This window comes from Gossypium hirsutum, chromosome A03 (assembly GCF_007990345.1).
Source record: "Gossypium hirsutum isolate 1008001.06 chromosome A03, Gossypium_hirsutum_v2.1, whole genome shotgun sequence".
Taxonomy (NCBI): domain Eukaryota; kingdom Viridiplantae; phylum Streptophyta; class Magnoliopsida; order Malvales; family Malvaceae; genus Gossypium; species Gossypium hirsutum.
In genome coordinates, this window is record NC_053426.1 from 76,555,151 (window position 1) to 76,572,838 (window position 17,688).

The following is a 17,688-nucleotide window of genomic DNA, read 5'->3' on the forward strand; positions in this document are numbered from 1 at the left end:
AAGGACACGGGCCAGAGACACGGGCGTGTTCCAGGCCGTGTGAAAACCCTGTAGGTGTGCATTTAGAATTAATTCCACACGGGTATAGAACACGGGCGTGTCCCTATATTGCTTAGGTCATGTGAGCCACACAGGCCAATAGCACAACCATGTTGATATGTCATAGGGCGTGTTGCCCCTCCCACACAGGCGTGTGTCCCTATGTTAAGAGTTATTTTTAGAGTTCATTAAAGGACTCGGATTGTTTTCGAATGGGTTCCAATGGATGTTTTGGGCTTAGTAGGCTCTTATTAAGGAGTTTATAAATAAAATTGAAAAAGTTTTAATTTGACCATGCTTTGGTGTTATGAAAATGTCTATATGCATAAGTTTAAGTTAGGTAATGCCTCATATTCCAACCCGTCGTGGGGCACGGGTGTGGGGTGTTACAATAATAGTTTGGAAATTATATTTATTTTGTTGGCTTAGTGGGATTACAGACTCCACATTGATTTAGACATTTCCAATAGTAAATGTCACAATGGTATTTATATGTGGATACAAAGTAAAAGGAATCACAGTAAAATTATCAATTTGTCACAATTTATATTGACATTATTAGTAGAATTGAAATTCATGTTAAAGTAAAGCAGAAATTTACTGATACAAATTTATTCACTACTTAGCGTGACCAGTTAGGCCATCTTGGATCATATATAATGTGAAAATTAATTGAAAATTCATATGGACATTCATTAATGAACCAACAGATTCTTTAATTTAAAGAATTCTCATTTGTTGCTTATTCTCTTTGAAAATTGATTATTAGAAACTCATTAACTAAAGTTGAGCTTTAATGTCTTGCATTTCTGAAATGAATATGGACTCATTCATCCACTGTAATACCCCTATCCCGTATCCGTCGCCGAAATAGGTAAGGGCATTACCGGATGAACAGAACATTACAGAACAATACAGAATAACAGATATTAAATATCATTAATATCAGAGGAATTCATCAACAATTCATTCATTAAGATGGTCTACAAGACCTAAAACATACATTTAAGAAAAAGGTCGAAACTAAACCGAATACATTCAAAATTTTCAGAACTTGACCAAATCTTTCAAAACTGTTAAAGTCACGCGCCCGTGTGACTAAGCCGTGTGACACACACGGGCACCAGACATGCCCATATGATCTAACCGTGCAAAAAAGAGGTTCTATACTGACTTTTTCACATGGCCAGTAGACACGACCGTGTGGTACTTAGCTAGCTACTGACTTAAGCCCACGGCCATATGACACGCCCGTGTGTCTTAACCGTGTGGTACAATGCAGGCTTGGTTTAAGCCAACTTGTCACTCCTATATGAGTCTTTCCTACTAGCAATGTTAAACAACATTCATACAACATTTTTCAGCCAATTCCATGCTCAAAACATGCTTCATTACAACTAAATCATCATCATTCAATAACCCATTCAAAACCATATCAAAACTTAACACATCCATACCATTTGCTAACCAACTCTCATGGCCTAACATATATTTACAAATCAAAACTTAATACATAGATCTTCTAGCCTATACATGCCATACTTAAAATATTTACACTTTCAAAAAGTACGAAAATGAGTTCGATAGTGTGGTGACGATCCTCGACTATCCCCGAGCCTTCAGTAGCTACGATAACTGTAAAATAGGCAGAAATCACACAGAGTAAGCTATAAATAGCTTAGTAAGCCAAATACAATTGGTCAAACTACTAAAGCATATAAGTACAATTCAACCATAAAGATTTATAGCCATTTCATAGGATAATTCATAAGCTTAACCGTGCTCCTTTGTTTGCATTTGTGTCATGCTTCATTTCCAAATTCTATACATATTTCATAGAGATAGATTCTTTCATATTCAAAATTTTAGTACGATTCATACGTACCTATATAAGTTATACATTTCATATGCTCATTCTCATATTTCGTACTCTATCATTAGACGGTTCAGAAATGATATAGATACTCGTAAACAAGTACTACGCCGACGTCCCGGATGTGGTCTTACATGTAATTCAATATCGATGCCTCTATCCCAGACAGGGTCTTACACGAAATCAGAAACGATGCCAATGTCCCTGACATGGTCTTATACGTAAATCTCAATCGAGACCTGTGTCCTAGACGAGGTCTTACACGATATCTCAGATAGATGTAAATGTTCCTTTAGAAGCATATAGAGCTTTTCGGATAATAACATATTATCAGACCTTACTCAAAAGATATTTATCAGGCTCTCAAGGCCATCCAATACAGATTACTGTTTATATATGTGGAAATTAATCAAGTTAACACATAATTGTAATTTGACTTACCTTGGACGGATTTCGGATGAAACGAGTTGACTATTCAACTATTTTGGACTTCCCTCGATCTAAGTCCGATTTTCTTTGTTCTTGATCTAATACAATTCAAATTCAACCATTCATTCATTCATTCATTCATTTCACTCAAAATAATCCATGAACACATATTTAAGGCACTTTGAATTTTAGCCCTTACATTTTTACACTTTAACAATTTAGTCCATTTTCCACAAAATCACAAATATGCAAAATTCACCAAGACTTTAGCTTAGCCAAATATTCATGGCTTCCATACAAGTCCAAATAACACATTTAATTCAAAATTTAGTCCCTCAAAACTCTTTTTTACAATTTAGCCCAAATATCATTTCATCAAAAATTCAAGAACAAAACACGATAATCTCACATATATCTTTCATAATCCATATAAGAACACTACAAAGCTCATATAATCATCAATGGCACATTTTATAATCTTCAACAAAAATAGAAATTTAGACATGGGTTTTGAAGAACACAAAGCAACGATCACTGAAACGTAGAAATTATCAAAAACCGAGCAAAATAAGCCCACCTATTAAGACATGCACTAGCCGAACATCAAAATGCTTCAATGGCTTCTTCTTTCTATAACTTTTGACTGAACAAGGTAAAAATGCATGGCCATTTTATGTTTATTTTATTTTATTACACATTATAAGCCATATACCAACTTTACCCTTATTATTTTATGTGAAATTTCACCTACTAATGTCCATAATTGTCCACTATTTAAACAAATGGTACATTTGACATGCAAGGACCTTTATTTTAAAAGCCAAGCCAAATAGGTGCTTTAACATCTAGCACATAACTTTTGAAGTTTAAACAATTAAATCCTTTTTCATAATTAAGCATAGAAACAGACAAATTAAATCACAGAAATTTCACAAACATAAATTCACATATCACAGACACAGAAAATAATATTAAATATTTTTCAGACTCAGATTTGTGGTCCCAAAACTACTATTCTGACTAGGGTCAAAACCAGACTGTTACATCCACCATGTAAATGATTTTGATATTATATAATTTTGGTATATGCATTTACAAAATAATCACATATGTGTTATCAACTTGCAACTTGTCATTTGCAAGATCACTTGTTTAAATAATTAATTTCATATTATGCAATTAAGACAATTCATCTTGCTAATGTTAATGAATTTATATCTTGCCCTTTTATTGATTGTTGTATATGAGTTTCAAAAACCTTTGTAAAAGCTTGTTATTTATGCGCATAATGGTTTAGAGAAATTATTATTGAACACCTCTGATTAATATCTAAACTATTACTTATGAGAACTAAACTTTTTATTTCAACATGAGATTATATTAATTTATGTGTTGTACGCATCAAGCTAAAAAGTTATAAATACTCCCTCAATGAGGGTATAAATGAAGTCGTTTCTGCAAAAACAGAATAAAAATATGAAGTTTTTCACTAAGCCCTAAAATTGTTATGAAAAGATACAATATCCTTTTATGGTGGATGCAATAACCTTTAGATATATTTTTAAACTGACAGTTCATGAAAGATTTAACATGTGTCTAATGGTTGTTGTTACAACCTTTTATATGAATCACTATATAGTAATGTTTATATTAAAATCCTTAAAGAATTTAGAATGCTAGAAACATATAGAAGTTCATGAGAAATTGTTCATTGAAATAATTTGAACATATTTGGTAACTTTGACTTAGTGAATAGTAGTTGAAGGAGGATTATAAAATGATCCAAAATACCTATTTTTATTTTTATAGAAGAATCATGATTAAAATTTGCTATGATTATTTTTGAAACTCCTGAAGAGGTCAAAATATAATTTTCCCTTACTCATGATTTTCAAAAGAATGGTGATATAAATGCTTAGCAAATACATTCAAATAGTCATTTGAAAAGCTAGTATTCAAGATTGAATAAGTAGAATATGATATATTATGTAATGTTTTCATGAGGGAGAGTAAATACGCGCTGTACTATTTTTTCCTTAACCGAGATTTTGTCTCATTGGGTTTTTTTGGTAAAGTTTTTAATGAGGCAGCATGTTATACGTATTATAGATATGTGTACTCTTCTTCCTGCACTAGGAAATTTTTTCCCATTGGGCTTTTATGTTAGTAAGATTTTAACGAGACACATCATCTACCAATGGACATCTAAGAGGGAGTGTTATGAATATTTTATTAATAAGTGGATGTCTATCAAGATCAAGATAAGTTTTGATGTATTTTAAATTCTAATAGTCATTAGAAGTAGAGTTCTATTTCATTTATACTTCTTATGTCTATAAATATATTCTTTGGAGAAGCATTGTAGATTATTCCCATTGATCAATAAAATATGCTTTCTCTTTTGCTCTCTCATTTTCTTTGTTCTTTACTTTCTATCTTTTTATTTGATAACATCATTATTTTTAATTAATTAAAATATTAAAATATCTTATAATAAAATATTAATTAAATAATCAATCATTTCTTTTTCAACAATTTCCATCCATCATCATCATTATACCAAACAATTATCTATTTTAGAACATGACCATTTTACCCTTGAACCTTTTTAAGTTTTATTTTCAGGCCATGCCTCACTTTTTGAAAGAATTTTAATTTAGTCCCTCATGTTTCCTTCTCTTATTCATTTTTTCCCTGCTTTTTAGTTTCCTATAAGAAAAAATTGGTTTAATTTCACTTTTGGTCCTTCAACTTTTCTCGTATTTACACTTCAACCCCTTTGAATCCTGAATAATTGTTCTTGTGTCTCAAAACTTTTGACATCTTTATAATCTAATCTCTGCCTTAAATTTAACATTTCACAACATACTTCTCTTTTTATTACCTTCATTTCTTTATTTTACTTTATTGAAAAATCAGTTATTCATAATCTCAATTTATTACCGCTTTTATAGTATAATAATTTTAGGAGTGTTACAGTATTAATTTAATTTTCACTTCAAACTCCAATTATTTAATTACATAAAAATGTATAATAATATTAAGAGATTAATTTGATTCCGAAGTCATCTGGGTGTGTATGAGAGGTCTTGGGTTCAAGTCTCACTTTTGCTAAATTTTGTGATTTTTGGAATCAAGTCTTATCTTTGTTTAGTGGGCTTATATTAAATTACCTGTAAATCCATATTAGAATGAGCCTGTTGGTTTGAGTGGTAACGGTGGTAGTGTGTTGGAGGTCTTGTGTTCAAATCCTTGCACGAACGTTAGTATTATTTTTGCTTGGTTAGTTGATAGAGTTTCAGTTGAGCCAAACTTCTAAGGTAGATGTGTGTAGTGGGTTAGTGGGAGAGATATGGGGGATTTTGGGATATTTTCTTTTATTTTTTCAAAAAAAAAACATTTTCTCTATCTTCCAAAGGAATTCTGAAGGCTCTACTCTTCCCTTTTCGAGTTCTCTGTAAATTTTTCTTTGTCTTCAATTGTGCTTCACTTCTGTCACTTCCATTTTTGCGCAATCATCTTATTTCGACTTTTTGGTGATCCTTGTGCGTTTCTGGTAAGTGTGGTGAGTGTGGTTTTTGTTTTGATTTGTGAATTGATGGTTAATGGGGCTCGTTTTGTGCTTAAGAGAAGATTAAGGGTTGGGGGGTTCCAATCGGCGCTCTTGTTGTGTGAAATCGTCATTGCTTGCTCGAAGGTAAGGGTTTTGTTAGATAAAAAAGGGTGTTCTATTTGATATAGTTCGGTTGGGTATCAGTTTAAACAACTAATTCGGTGTCTTGTTGGACAATTTTAAGTTCTAGTGTCTCGGTAACAGGTGTGTGCTCGACACGCAAAAAATTGAGCTTTGGAAAAAAATCAAAAAACCTCACTGTCGAGGCCACACGAATGTGTGCCTGGCCGTTTGGCTGGATGTGTGCGAGAAACGGCCGTGCGATCAACGAAGGCGTGGCTGTGAGCAGGGCACGACCATGTGGTGGTCGGAATGTGGCTATATAGGCCACTCGGGCTAGGCTAGCTTGGGTGTTTGGGCCCACACGGGCATTCCACACGGGCATGTGTGTTTTTTGGCCAAGCCGTATGGGCCACAAGGGCAAACCACACGGGCATGTGGGCTCATAATTTTGAAATTTTCCCTAGGGTCACACTGGTCGCTTCGATCGACTGTGGGCCTACTATAGGATCGGTAAGGGCTAATTAAACCCTGATTTGTATGCTATGATATTCTGATAGACTGATCTGAGTAGGATACTAAATGTATTCCTAACTATACTGATGTATGTGTATCTGTTATTTGTATAAAGCATGTTTAATCTGTTATATCTGTATTAGAATCTCTATATCTGTTATTGGGGTGGGATTTGTGTATGAGGAAGAAGTATTCTGTTACGTGGTGTGTAGGGAGGGTGGGTTTTTTTAACGCTACATGGTGTGATGGGATGGTCGGAGTTGGTATGTGATTTTGCATCTGAATCTGAATTTTTTATCTGAAACTAAATCTGAAATAGAATCTATATTTGTATCTGGCTGTGCATATGATTCTGTATGTATTGCATGTCTATTTTTGTTGGGTTACACACTGAGTTTATGTAAACTCACCTCTATTTGTCTGTTTCTGTTTAGGTAATCCACAGACTTAGACGAGTCGGTGTGGCGAAGGCTTAGTGGTGACCACATGATCGAGAACTATTTTACTTAGTAAATGATGGCTTAATTTATAATTCTGGTTTTATTTGAAAGTTTGTAATTTTCGGGACTCTCTCTGCACTGTTGGTTTTATTTTGGTTTTGGATGTGTTTTTAACTCTTTCATTGCGATGCATGACGAAAAATACAATTTTATGAAAACAAAGGGTTTTTTTTCTAAAAACACGAACTAGATTTCTAAATCGTAATGGTTTTAAGACTTCCGCTGTAAATTATGTTTTGGCAAACAAACGAATATGAACTATTGAACTTGAATGATTTGACGAGATGAGTTTGTTTTCAGTTTTCAAAACCCTACCTTGTGACATTTCCGGATTCAGCCATAACGTCTAGGCCGGTTTGGGGTGTTACACATTCACTTCAGATAGTGATATATGTGATCTATTTTTCTAGTTTATCATTTCACATTTTTCATATCATAAATTAATGCAAACCATCATAGTTATATAGAGCTAACGGAGGGACCGATTGAACATATATGATTAAGGCTCAAATAATTTGTAATTAAGTTACGACTCTTCATCTATTAATTACAATATTATTTATTCATGGAGTCATTTCACTAAAGTACCATGACTAAACTCTCCTTTTTATATATCATTATGAAAGCTACTCTATCAAGTGTTCATCCAACAACCTTGTCATATGTGTGTTACTCTCATAAGATATCCTTAATCTCTTTGACATAAATCCATACTCCCAATATGATCCTATTTTATCTCATGATAACCATTACATATTCCTGCATAAAAAGCAAACTACTAACAAATAGTAATTAAATCTTTCGTCTTAGGAAAAATGTCTCATGGCCATATTATTTTTCATCTATCATGTGATGCCAATGAGAGAATATCATTTACTTTTTATTGGGCTATGAATTCCACTATTGTAAGTGAAGCTATGTCATGCAGAAGTTGTATACTCAATGTACCAGATTTTGACTTTATTATCGGTTGAACTTATGATATCAATACATGAACGTATACAAGTCATGCACACATAGTCTGTCATTTACTTAGGATTGAGGTAAGTCACATTATGAACATCATAAGTGAATAAATCTATAAACGGTTCTAGGATTTATTCTAGTTGGGCCCTATCTGATGTACTGTTAGTCCAGATAGTCACATCTATGTCTCTATCATATGGGAGTCATCTACTCTAATACCCAAGACAAGGTATCTTCTCAATTAGACTTGATAGATGACATATTAGTCTTTGAATCAACTTGCTCAAATTTTATTAGATCAAGGACTTGTTTATATTATCTACTAATACAAGTTGTTTTCTCGCATTACGATCTAACCACATAATGTAACTTAGTATTAGTTAAACGTTTAGATAATCATTGAGCTAATATTTTTTTCAGTTTTCTTTATGTGTAAAGCTATTGAAGACAATATACAGAAAGATATTAATGATAGCGATGGAGTTTTATTAAACCAAATTGTTTGAAACATTGCAAGTACATAGTTGTAATCACTACACTAAGGGCACTAAATCCCAACATAGAGAATTCCAAGTAATCCGGATCCCAAGAGGTCATCCATAAGAGTTCTTTATGAAAAGGATTCTGGTGCAACTCTTAGTTCGAGGGACAATTCATATCCAAAGAGGTGCTGAAAATAAAATGAGGGCTTAAGTTATCAAAAGGTGAGCTGTATGGAGCCTTAAGCATGTAGCCACACATATCAGAATCTTTAAGGCTTGTTGTTAGGAGCTTTTGGCTCCTTGTAATCAATCTTGGCTTTTGTCTTTTAGTGCATGTAAGAGTAGTTGAACTCAATGGTTGCAAATGCAACTGCATTAAGAAGAAAAGATAGTTTGATTCAATTTGGAAAAATTATTCTACCTTTTCTTCTCTCTTTTTTTTTCTTGAATTTTACATCATATTTTATTTTGACTAGGCTTTTGACCCTTTATTTTTCCATGCAGTTGCATTTCCCATTTGGAGATAACAAGGCTTGGTTGATTTGGCTATTAGTGTTACCAATTTAATATATTTAAGGATAATGACTGGCTTAAATAGGACCAAAGGTTGATAGGATCTCATTTTGTGCTTCATGGTCAACTTGATCAATCTTTGGTTTCTTGAACGAGGAAGGAAATGTGTTAAGGGGATAGTCATTACCTATTTGATCTTTTAAAGAAGCAAAATGGTTAGGTTTCTTGCATGCCTAAGGTAAGTGGCCCATTAATATGGATTATAGTTGTATGAAGATGGATTGAGGGAGGTGAGCTCAAGACATCCCTTTTATTTGGATCTGTCGAGAGAAGTGCTTTACCTTTGTTTATCTATTGTGGGTTTTGAGCACTATGCAGACTGACTAGTCCATTCCCTCTTTAATTGGAATTAATGTGGTATATAGGGATATTGATGCTTTGAAATGGATCTTATCAACAGCTTTTGGAGAATTATCAAACTTTTTAGGACCTTTCAACTATGTCCCATATATCTTAGGTATATTCATCTCTTGTTTCCCTTTGCCTATACCTATTGATTTATGTGTATTTAATTGTTGTATTTTTGTTATACCTCAAGTTGTGATCTATTTATTAGATATTCACCTTTTTAAAGAATAACTTGGGTTCAAGTATTCATTGTTTCAAAAAAAAAATACCGGCTCTTTTATGTTTTTTAAATTGCTCATTTGCAATTCTTTACATAAACTTTTTATTTTGTTAACTCCATTTAAAAGTTCAACATAATCATAAATTTTCCTCTCAATCTTCATAGTTTTAGTCAACTTTGGCCCAATTGCTTTTCCCACTTTAGTTGCCCCTCAGTCTTTTATTTTTGTCAAATTAGAAAATTTAATTTGATAAAATTATTAGAAATTGCACTAGATGTTGACATGGCAACCAACATGATGATCCACATGTATTTTGTAGTTGATGTGGAACTATGTTTTATCTTATATGTGATGTTAATAAATAATTTAAAATTTAAAAAATATTTAAAAATAAGAGCATGTATTAAAGTTTCCAAAATTTATGAACAAAACTCTTCAAAATTTAAAAAATGGAAAGTAATAATAATAAGTACATAAAATTTGGCGAGCCTATTGTTTGAATTGCTCTTTTTTGTTAACTCCATTTTGAAACGATGATGGCTCTTTGTATTTGACATGCCCTCATGTGATTGTTACCTAACGATATGCATTGACATATGTATGTTTCGTATAATTTGATAAACAAGAACTAAAATGTATTAGAAAAAGAAAAAGAAACCAAAATCTTTTACTAAAATAAAAGAAGACATCAATCTGAAAAATGACTTCAGTTGAAATCAAGCGATTGAAAAAGGAAAAAGAAAACAAACCCTAAACCTTTATAATCAACCCAAAGCAATCACTATTAATCCTACAAAGAAACTGAGTAAAACTTAACCATTAAGTGCGTTTTTAATTTTTTAATACATTTTACTTCTTTTAATCAAGTGACTAGGCTCACAAGTACGAATTCGAGGCTCAAAATGAAATTATAAAATTTTAAAGAATTAAAATACATTTTTTTTAAAAATATGCTTGTTAGTTTAGAATTTTAAAGGGATTAAATTAAAATTTATCATCTTTGAAGATTCAAAGTATATTTTTACTATTAAAATAACTTAAAATTTTAAAAATTTTAAGGGACATAATTTGCTTTTTTTTAGGGCGGGGGTGTTTAGCTTGCTCCCCCTTCGCGGCGTCCCTACATATGCAATAGTAAGTAAAATACAAAAAGTTACATCATATTTTTAAATGGAGTTAAGAGAAAAAAGTTATAAAAATGGTTGAAAATGAGCAATTTGTAAAATAGAGGGATCATTTTTACGAGCTTTTTATATTTTTTTCTAATTTTTAATTTTGAAGAGTTTTTAATTTTTTTAGAATTCTTGAAATTTGTTGATACCAATGTTTAACAAAAAGGGACAAAAAAGGAGAATATAATGGTGACAGGGAGACCGGTTCACCTGTTATAGGCAGAGAGTCAAAGTATCTAAAGAAGAGGAGAAAGAGGAGGAGGAAGGAGAAGGGAGACTAAAGTATATTGCTTAAGGGAGTAAAAGTGGGAATAAGATCCCTTTTGTATTGTATGTTAGGTATATATAGGGAGAAAGTCTCCTTGCTTGTAATGTCACGTCATCAACAACACGAGTGGTGGCCTGCTCGTGTGGTCAGTCAAGTAGCAAGTCTAGGGTATATTGCTAAAGGGAGTAAAAGTGGGAAGAAAATCAATTTTGTATTGTATGTTGGGTATACATAGGGAGAAGGTCTCCTTGCTTGTAATGTTACGTCATCAACAGCACGAGCGATGGCCTGCTCATGTGGCCAGTCAAGTGGCAGGCCTGTTATATGTTGGTTGTTGTTAAGTTTAATTTTGTGTGGGCATACTCTAACATTCCATTTACGGAGGTAGTAGAAGCTTGTTAGGCTTCAATAGTCCCTTGGTGGTCCCCTCTTGGGGATAAGAATGGGTCGCTAATAGTAGGTGGCTTGATAGGAAAGTGAACAGTAGAGGTGTCCATAGGTCGAGTTGGGTCAGGTTCTGACTAAGTCCAATCAAAATCTTAAGCTTGATTGGTAGGCTTAGGCTTGGCCTGACCCAAAAAACAAGATTAAATTTTTGTCAAAACCCGGCCCAGTTTATATATATGAAACTCAAGCCTGGCCCGATTTGGCCAATTTTTTAAAAAAATTATTATTATTTTTTTATGAGCATATTGTTTGCTTGAAGAAAAGAACAAATTTGGTTCTTTTCGTTTCACATAACATAAGGATTTCTACACCAAATATTTAGGTTTCCTTTGATGAAATGAGGTAAGCCAGTGTGTATATATATTCTTGCTTCACCAAACCCCAAAACATTTACTATTTTTCTTTATTATGCTTGTTTAGAATAATACGATATAAATAAACTAATTTTATCAAAGAAAAGAAGACGACGAAAAAGAAAATGAGATGGGTAATTTTCTTTCTAAACAGACCATCCATGGCTGCCGCACCGTTACAAGTTTCTACTTTCGGAGAGGGAAACACTGCTTCGATTAATGATAGTACTAGTCATAATAAACCTTCCCAACTATAAAGAAAGCAATCTACAAAGCAGAAGTATGGGTTTATTGCTGATAACTTCTCAACCTTCGATCAGGTTCCTTTTTTTTCCCCCTCAACTTGAAAAGAAAAGAAAAGAAAACTAGGAAGCAGGAAGAAGTAGATATGACAAATGAAGCAAGAAGCATCAGTGGCAAAAAAGTATGAAGAAAAAAAATTTAGTCATTAAGGATTAAGGAAGGGGAAATAGAGATCGAAAAGGGAATTAAGGATTGGGAAGAGAAAGAGGAATATGAGGAACTTGGTTTGCTGGGAACAGGGGTAAAATATTTAGGTTAATAAAATCAGGCTAGGCTCGAGCTGAAAAAACTTTACTTGAAACCCGATCTATTTTTTAAAAGGGTCTTATTCATAAGCATAAACTCAATTTTTAAGCCTATATTTTTGTCCAAACCCTCTTATATTTTGGGCGAACGACCCGACCCATGGACAAGTATAATGAACAGGCGATCAAAGGCGGGTGGGGTGCCTTTCCTATGGGTGGCATAAAATATGTTAATGGTTGATTATGAGGTGACCAACTGGAAGTTCATCTGTAGGGGCCTTTTAAATCACTTCTCTTGTTGTTACATATCTAAGCAGAGTAGGGGTATAGCAAAAATGTTTATAATTTTTATATATTTAATTTTTTTAATTTTAAATTACTTGCTGAGTGACATACACAACAAAATAGGAGCACGACAATTATAATGTACTTGTACATATGGTATAATTTCTAATGGTTTTGTTAAATTGTAGTGAAAATTTTTCAATTTGATAAAAACTCAAAAGATAAAAGGGTTCAAGATAGAAAAAAAAAGAAGAAGCATATGCCAAATTCACAAAAGTTACAAGTGTTAGAGGTTTAACAGGTAATTATACTTCAATTTTAAACGGAATTAATGAAAGAAAAGTTATTCAATGGACTGACAATGAGTCATTTAAAAAGTAAAGATTCAATCAAACAAAAGTAATGAATTAAATCCAAACAAATTGATAAGTAGAGGGACTATTCTTAAGATTTACCAATAAATTTGCTTGGCTTAGCTGCGTTATATTGACGCAAAGAAAAGAGGGTGTATAAGTGAGGGCCCTTTCTACAGTGACTGATAAATAAAATAAATGAAAGAAATGAAATTAAGAAAAACACGCCGGCAGGCATCCACTGTTCGATTTTGATATTAATTTTTTATGATTCAAAATGAACCGTTGGATCAATCCTCCTATAAATACACCTCAATATTTATTATTATAAATAAGAAAAAAAAGAGATAAAAAAGGAAAACCCTCTCTCAAATCTTGGCTCGCCAGTCGCCTCTCTTTCTCCTTCTTCTTCTTCATTCTGTTGGCTGCTGCTGCTGCTTTGGTGGCGTGATTTAGAAGCCACAACTCAATTTCATATAAAGAAAAAAAAAGTGAGATGGATCCAGACGCAGTAGCCAAGGCCTTCGTCGAGCACTACTACTCCACATTCGATGCCAACCGGGCCGGTTTAGCCAATCTCTACCAGGAAGGTTCCATGTTGACCTTCGAAGGTCAAAAGATCCAGGGCTCTCAGAGCATCGTCGTTAAACTCACCAGCCTTCCTTTCCAGCAGTGCAAGCACAACATCACCACCGTCGATTGCCAGCCTTCCGGCTCCGGCGGCATGCTCGTCTTCGTCAGCGGTAACCTCCAACTCGTTGGCGAGCAGCATGCTCTCAAGTTCAGCCAGGTATTTTTCTTATTAGCTCAGCCATCTACGGCTAATCTTATGTGTCACTCTTGAATTCATCGGTTATATCCTTGTGTTAATTTCACGATTCCATTTCGTATTGGTGGATCTTTTAAGTTGGTGTTTTGATCTGACCGAAGCCGGAGCGGGAATGGAAATGTTCTCTATGGGATCTTAATAATGGTCTTATCTGTGATGTTTAAGCATTAATGCTCATCGGATTTGCTTAAGATTACAGTTCCAGGAATTGCACATTTTTCATTCATTTTGCATCTATATTGATGGGATTGGTTCAGGTAAAAAAAATGTTATTTCGGCTATAAACCCGATTTCATTAAATTGTGCCATAATACGTTTTGGAAGATGTGGATTTGTTTTTGGATCCACCATCTTTCCATAGAACCTGCTCCACTTTTACTTTGTTTTGCAACCTGGAACTGCACATTTACATGTTCCTTGTCATCAATTATTTGGACCGTGTCGGTCCTGGATATTCCTATCCTCTTGCTATAAGCGTGGTGTGGGCCGTAGTTGTGTAGGTAATTATACTATAGACACTGCATTCAAGAGCTTGCTTTTGTTTCATTTTGTTTATTGCGCCCTTTGCTTGTACTCATTTCATTTTTATACTTGTCTTTTTCGCATAAGTGACAGAGGTCCTCTCAGTGCTCACTCTGAACAATTATCTGCCATCTCCCTTGATGTTGTTTCTTGCGACTCTACTGGATATAAAAGAAAATCCACTACCACATGCCCCTTCCTCACCTGGAGACATTGATGATTTCCTTATGGTTTATGTCTTTCATTCACGTGGAGCAAACTTTTATATGTGTTTCATCTATGTTGATAGTTAACCAATGTTTATCCCAGATTACATTTTTTTTGAAGTACACATCTGTATTCAACATATTTTTGGGTATAGATATGGGGATATGAGCCTCCAAGATCCTCTAAATTTTATAACTTGGAGGAAATTGAATATACAGACATCGACATTAACACCCCAATTTGAGCAACATAGTAGTTAACCGTTTTATGTTGCCTAAAATTATGAATGCAAAGACATTATGTTTTTAATGTTCTGTTTAGAAAACTAATAGATATTGCATCCACCAATGCCTTGGTTCAGTTTCATTAACAACTTTACTAACCTAGGTTATCTTTATGTTGCATTCTGCTATCAGATGTTTCATTTGATGCCAACGCCACAGGGAAGCTTTTATGTGTTGAATGACATATTCAGGTTGAACTACGCGTGAAGACGATGATTAATCAAGGGATGGGAATACAATGCCTGAGGATTTAAAACACGTTTTGCCTATTTTAGGCTCTAATGAAATTTGGAATTTTGTTTTTTTGGGGGATGATTATGTTTCGTGTTCCATTATGGTTTCCATATCTCTCCATATTTCAGGGACTGATTGGTTCAGTTGGTCAAAGACGCTATCCTGTGAATTGGATGTTTTGATTGAGACTTATTTCAGTTATTTTCAAATCAAATGAATCATAGATATGTATATGCAATTGTATGCCCACTGTGAATGTTTTTTCTGTTTCCTTGTATTATTTTCGTTTGAAAGGATTGAATCTTGTTCGTGCACATAACACGGGTCTGGACCTTGGTTTTGAAACATTGGGTGGTTAATGTTGTGATATACACAAGCACATATGATTATCTTGGAATCACAGATGTATTATTGGATTAGAAAAGCCCAATGAAAACAATCTTTAAAACTGAGTTAAAAACCAAAGCAAAGGAGAGTAGAATTTGGATTATTGATTGATTATAATAGATGGAATCCTAAATAAAATTATTATTTCGATACTTTGCTACTTACTTTTGAACAAAATAAACAAAAACTATGATTGGTAAAACCTTGGATGGCTCCCACTCAGTGTCCTTCACCGCTGGATCCCAGATGTGGGAACTCGGGAAGTTGAAGAGAGGGAGGTGAAGCTGAAGCATCAACAAGGTGATTACAATGTTGTTGTGTAGGTTTGGCTCGACCTTTGAGCAGTGTAACAAGCCAACTTCCAACAGATTTGAAAGGGTGAGTGAGACCATTTTTAACCTGGAGGAGGAGTGATGCTTCAGAGACTTGCCAGAACAAAGTGACGACAATCATCACCGAAAGAAGGCCATGGGTTATGGTATTCTGCTTCTTTATTGCTTTAAGCTCTTTCACCAATTCTTCAACACCCATTCCCCCACGTCCACTGCCATTTTCACTTTTTGCCTCTGCTTTATCATCTTTAGCCCTTGGAAAATTTAACTCCTCAACTTCAGATTGCTTCAGGTTGTTATTTTCTTTTAATGATTCTAACTGTTCAACAACAGCATTACAACATTAAAAATAAATCCCAATGATGTTTAAATCAGTTCTTCAAGATGAAGAAAAACCCATTTTTGATGGGGGGGAATTAGAACTATGGAGTTGGCGAGTGTAAGGGCATCTTAAATGGGGATTTTGCAAACGAGGTCTGGTTAGTTCATATGAAGTTGCTCTGAATGAATGAATAGTTTGGTTTTAGATTAAGATTTGGATTTTGTGATGTAGTGTACATACCTGACAGAACAATCTGGAGAGGAGGTGGTCATTATCGTTTTCAGAGATATCTTTTACTGTGGTACCTTCTAAGAGTTTCTGGATTGCCTGATTGATAAGCTCAATATCTTGAGTTGATTCCATTGGTTCTCAACATGGAAATTTCACTGCTTTCTTTGTTGGAGGTGGATGAAAGCCGCCGGTGAGAGGTTTTTCTTCCGCTTAGACGTTGAACAGGTGCAATGGATGTCTAAACCCCCTAAAGCTATAACAAAGTTGAGGCCACTAGGCTATGATGTCATCTTGTCTGGCCCACTGCCCAATCTGCGAATGTTCATGAAACCCACATCCAAAACCCATTCCAAGTCCAACTATGCCTTTTTCTTTCTCCAAATCTAGTGTTTGATTTGATTAAGTGGGTTTAATTTTAATTCGACTTTATTTAAACTTAAACTTAATAAATTATAATTTTATGAATTGAATTGAATCTTATTATTTTTTATGACTGCTTTCCCTAGGAGAAAAAGAAAATGAACAATTACAAATAGAAGAAATGAGGGAGTTAAGTTCATAAAAAATTGCAGCAACGTATCATTTTCACCGAGCAATGCATCAATGCAGGATTTGTTGTTGGATTCGAGGATGGTATTATGCCAGTTGTGAAGGAAAATTAGTTAAAAACCTAGCCCTAGAGCAAAGGCTTTAACCACAAATGCTGATGTGCAGCCAGTTGTGCGTTGGCTCCCAAAACCATCAAGCCTTGACTATCCCTAACAACAATGCTTGCTTTGTGGGATGAATTATTAAAGGTTGCATCGCAGCTGAGTTTTGTGGGATGAATTATTAAAGGTTGCACCGCAGCTGAGTTTCAGTGATCTTGATGGTAAAGGTGTCTAAGAAATTTCTTTCAGCGTAGTTTAAATTCATGGTTGAGGTCGAAAAGGGAGATATAGCCAAGTTGTGTGAAGAACCCATGAATTCTGTGAACCATAAATGATCTGTTTATCAGAAAACACAGGTGCGTATCCAGTTAAGGTTTATTGCTATAAATATCACAAACTGGGTTAGTTTTCAAATTTTTAATTTTCTACTGTGTAAGAAAACCATTTTCAAAGTAGATTTTTTCTAACATGGACGTGGAGCCTTTGATAGAGAGGACACATGAGGCCATTATAGTGGCTGATACATGGGTGCAGCCTGGTAGTAGCCACAAAAGGAGAAGGACTGAAAAGGGCTCTTATAGTACCAATGAGAGCAGTGGCAGTAGATTGGTCCGCCGTAAGCGAAGCAAGAAACCAGTTAGCTC

The 17,688-nt window shown here is 34.2% G+C and overlaps 2 protein-coding genes across 4 annotated transcripts; one reads left to right on the forward strand and one right to left on the reverse strand.

The window, feature by feature from the left end:
• Positions 1 to 13,204: 13,204 nt before the first annotated feature.
• LOC107886428 (nuclear transport factor 2A) lies at positions 13,205 to 15,360 on the forward strand. Of its 3 annotated transcripts, none has more exons than XM_016810382.2 (2): positions 13,205 to 13,836; positions 15,021 to 15,360. In XM_016810382.2, the coding sequence occupies exons 1-2, from the start codon at positions 13,543 to 13,545 to the stop codon at positions 15,093 to 15,095; spliced, it is 369 nt and encodes a 122-aa protein (XP_016665871.1). In that variant the 5' UTR covers positions 13,205 to 13,542; the 3' UTR covers positions 15,096 to 15,360. The 3 variants fall into 3 exon arrangements, with proteins under 3 accessions (XP_016665871.1, XP_016665873.1, XP_016665872.1); XM_016810384.2 differs by having other exon boundaries at positions 13,234 to 13,836; positions 14,485 to 15,360; XM_016810383.2 differs by having other exon boundaries at positions 13,234 to 13,836; positions 14,491 to 15,360.
• LOC107886426 (uncharacterized) lies at positions 15,196 to 16,832 on the reverse strand. Its single transcript, XM_016810381.2, has 2 exons — positions 16,404 to 16,832; positions 15,196 to 16,160 (listed from the first exon to the last, which is right to left on the reverse strand). The coding sequence occupies exons 1-2, from the start codon at positions 16,524 to 16,526 to the stop codon at positions 15,729 to 15,731; spliced, it is 555 nt and encodes a 184-aa protein (XP_016665870.1). The 5' UTR covers positions 16,527 to 16,832; the 3' UTR covers positions 15,196 to 15,728.
• Between the last annotated feature and the right edge of the window lie 856 nt (positions 16,833 to 17,688).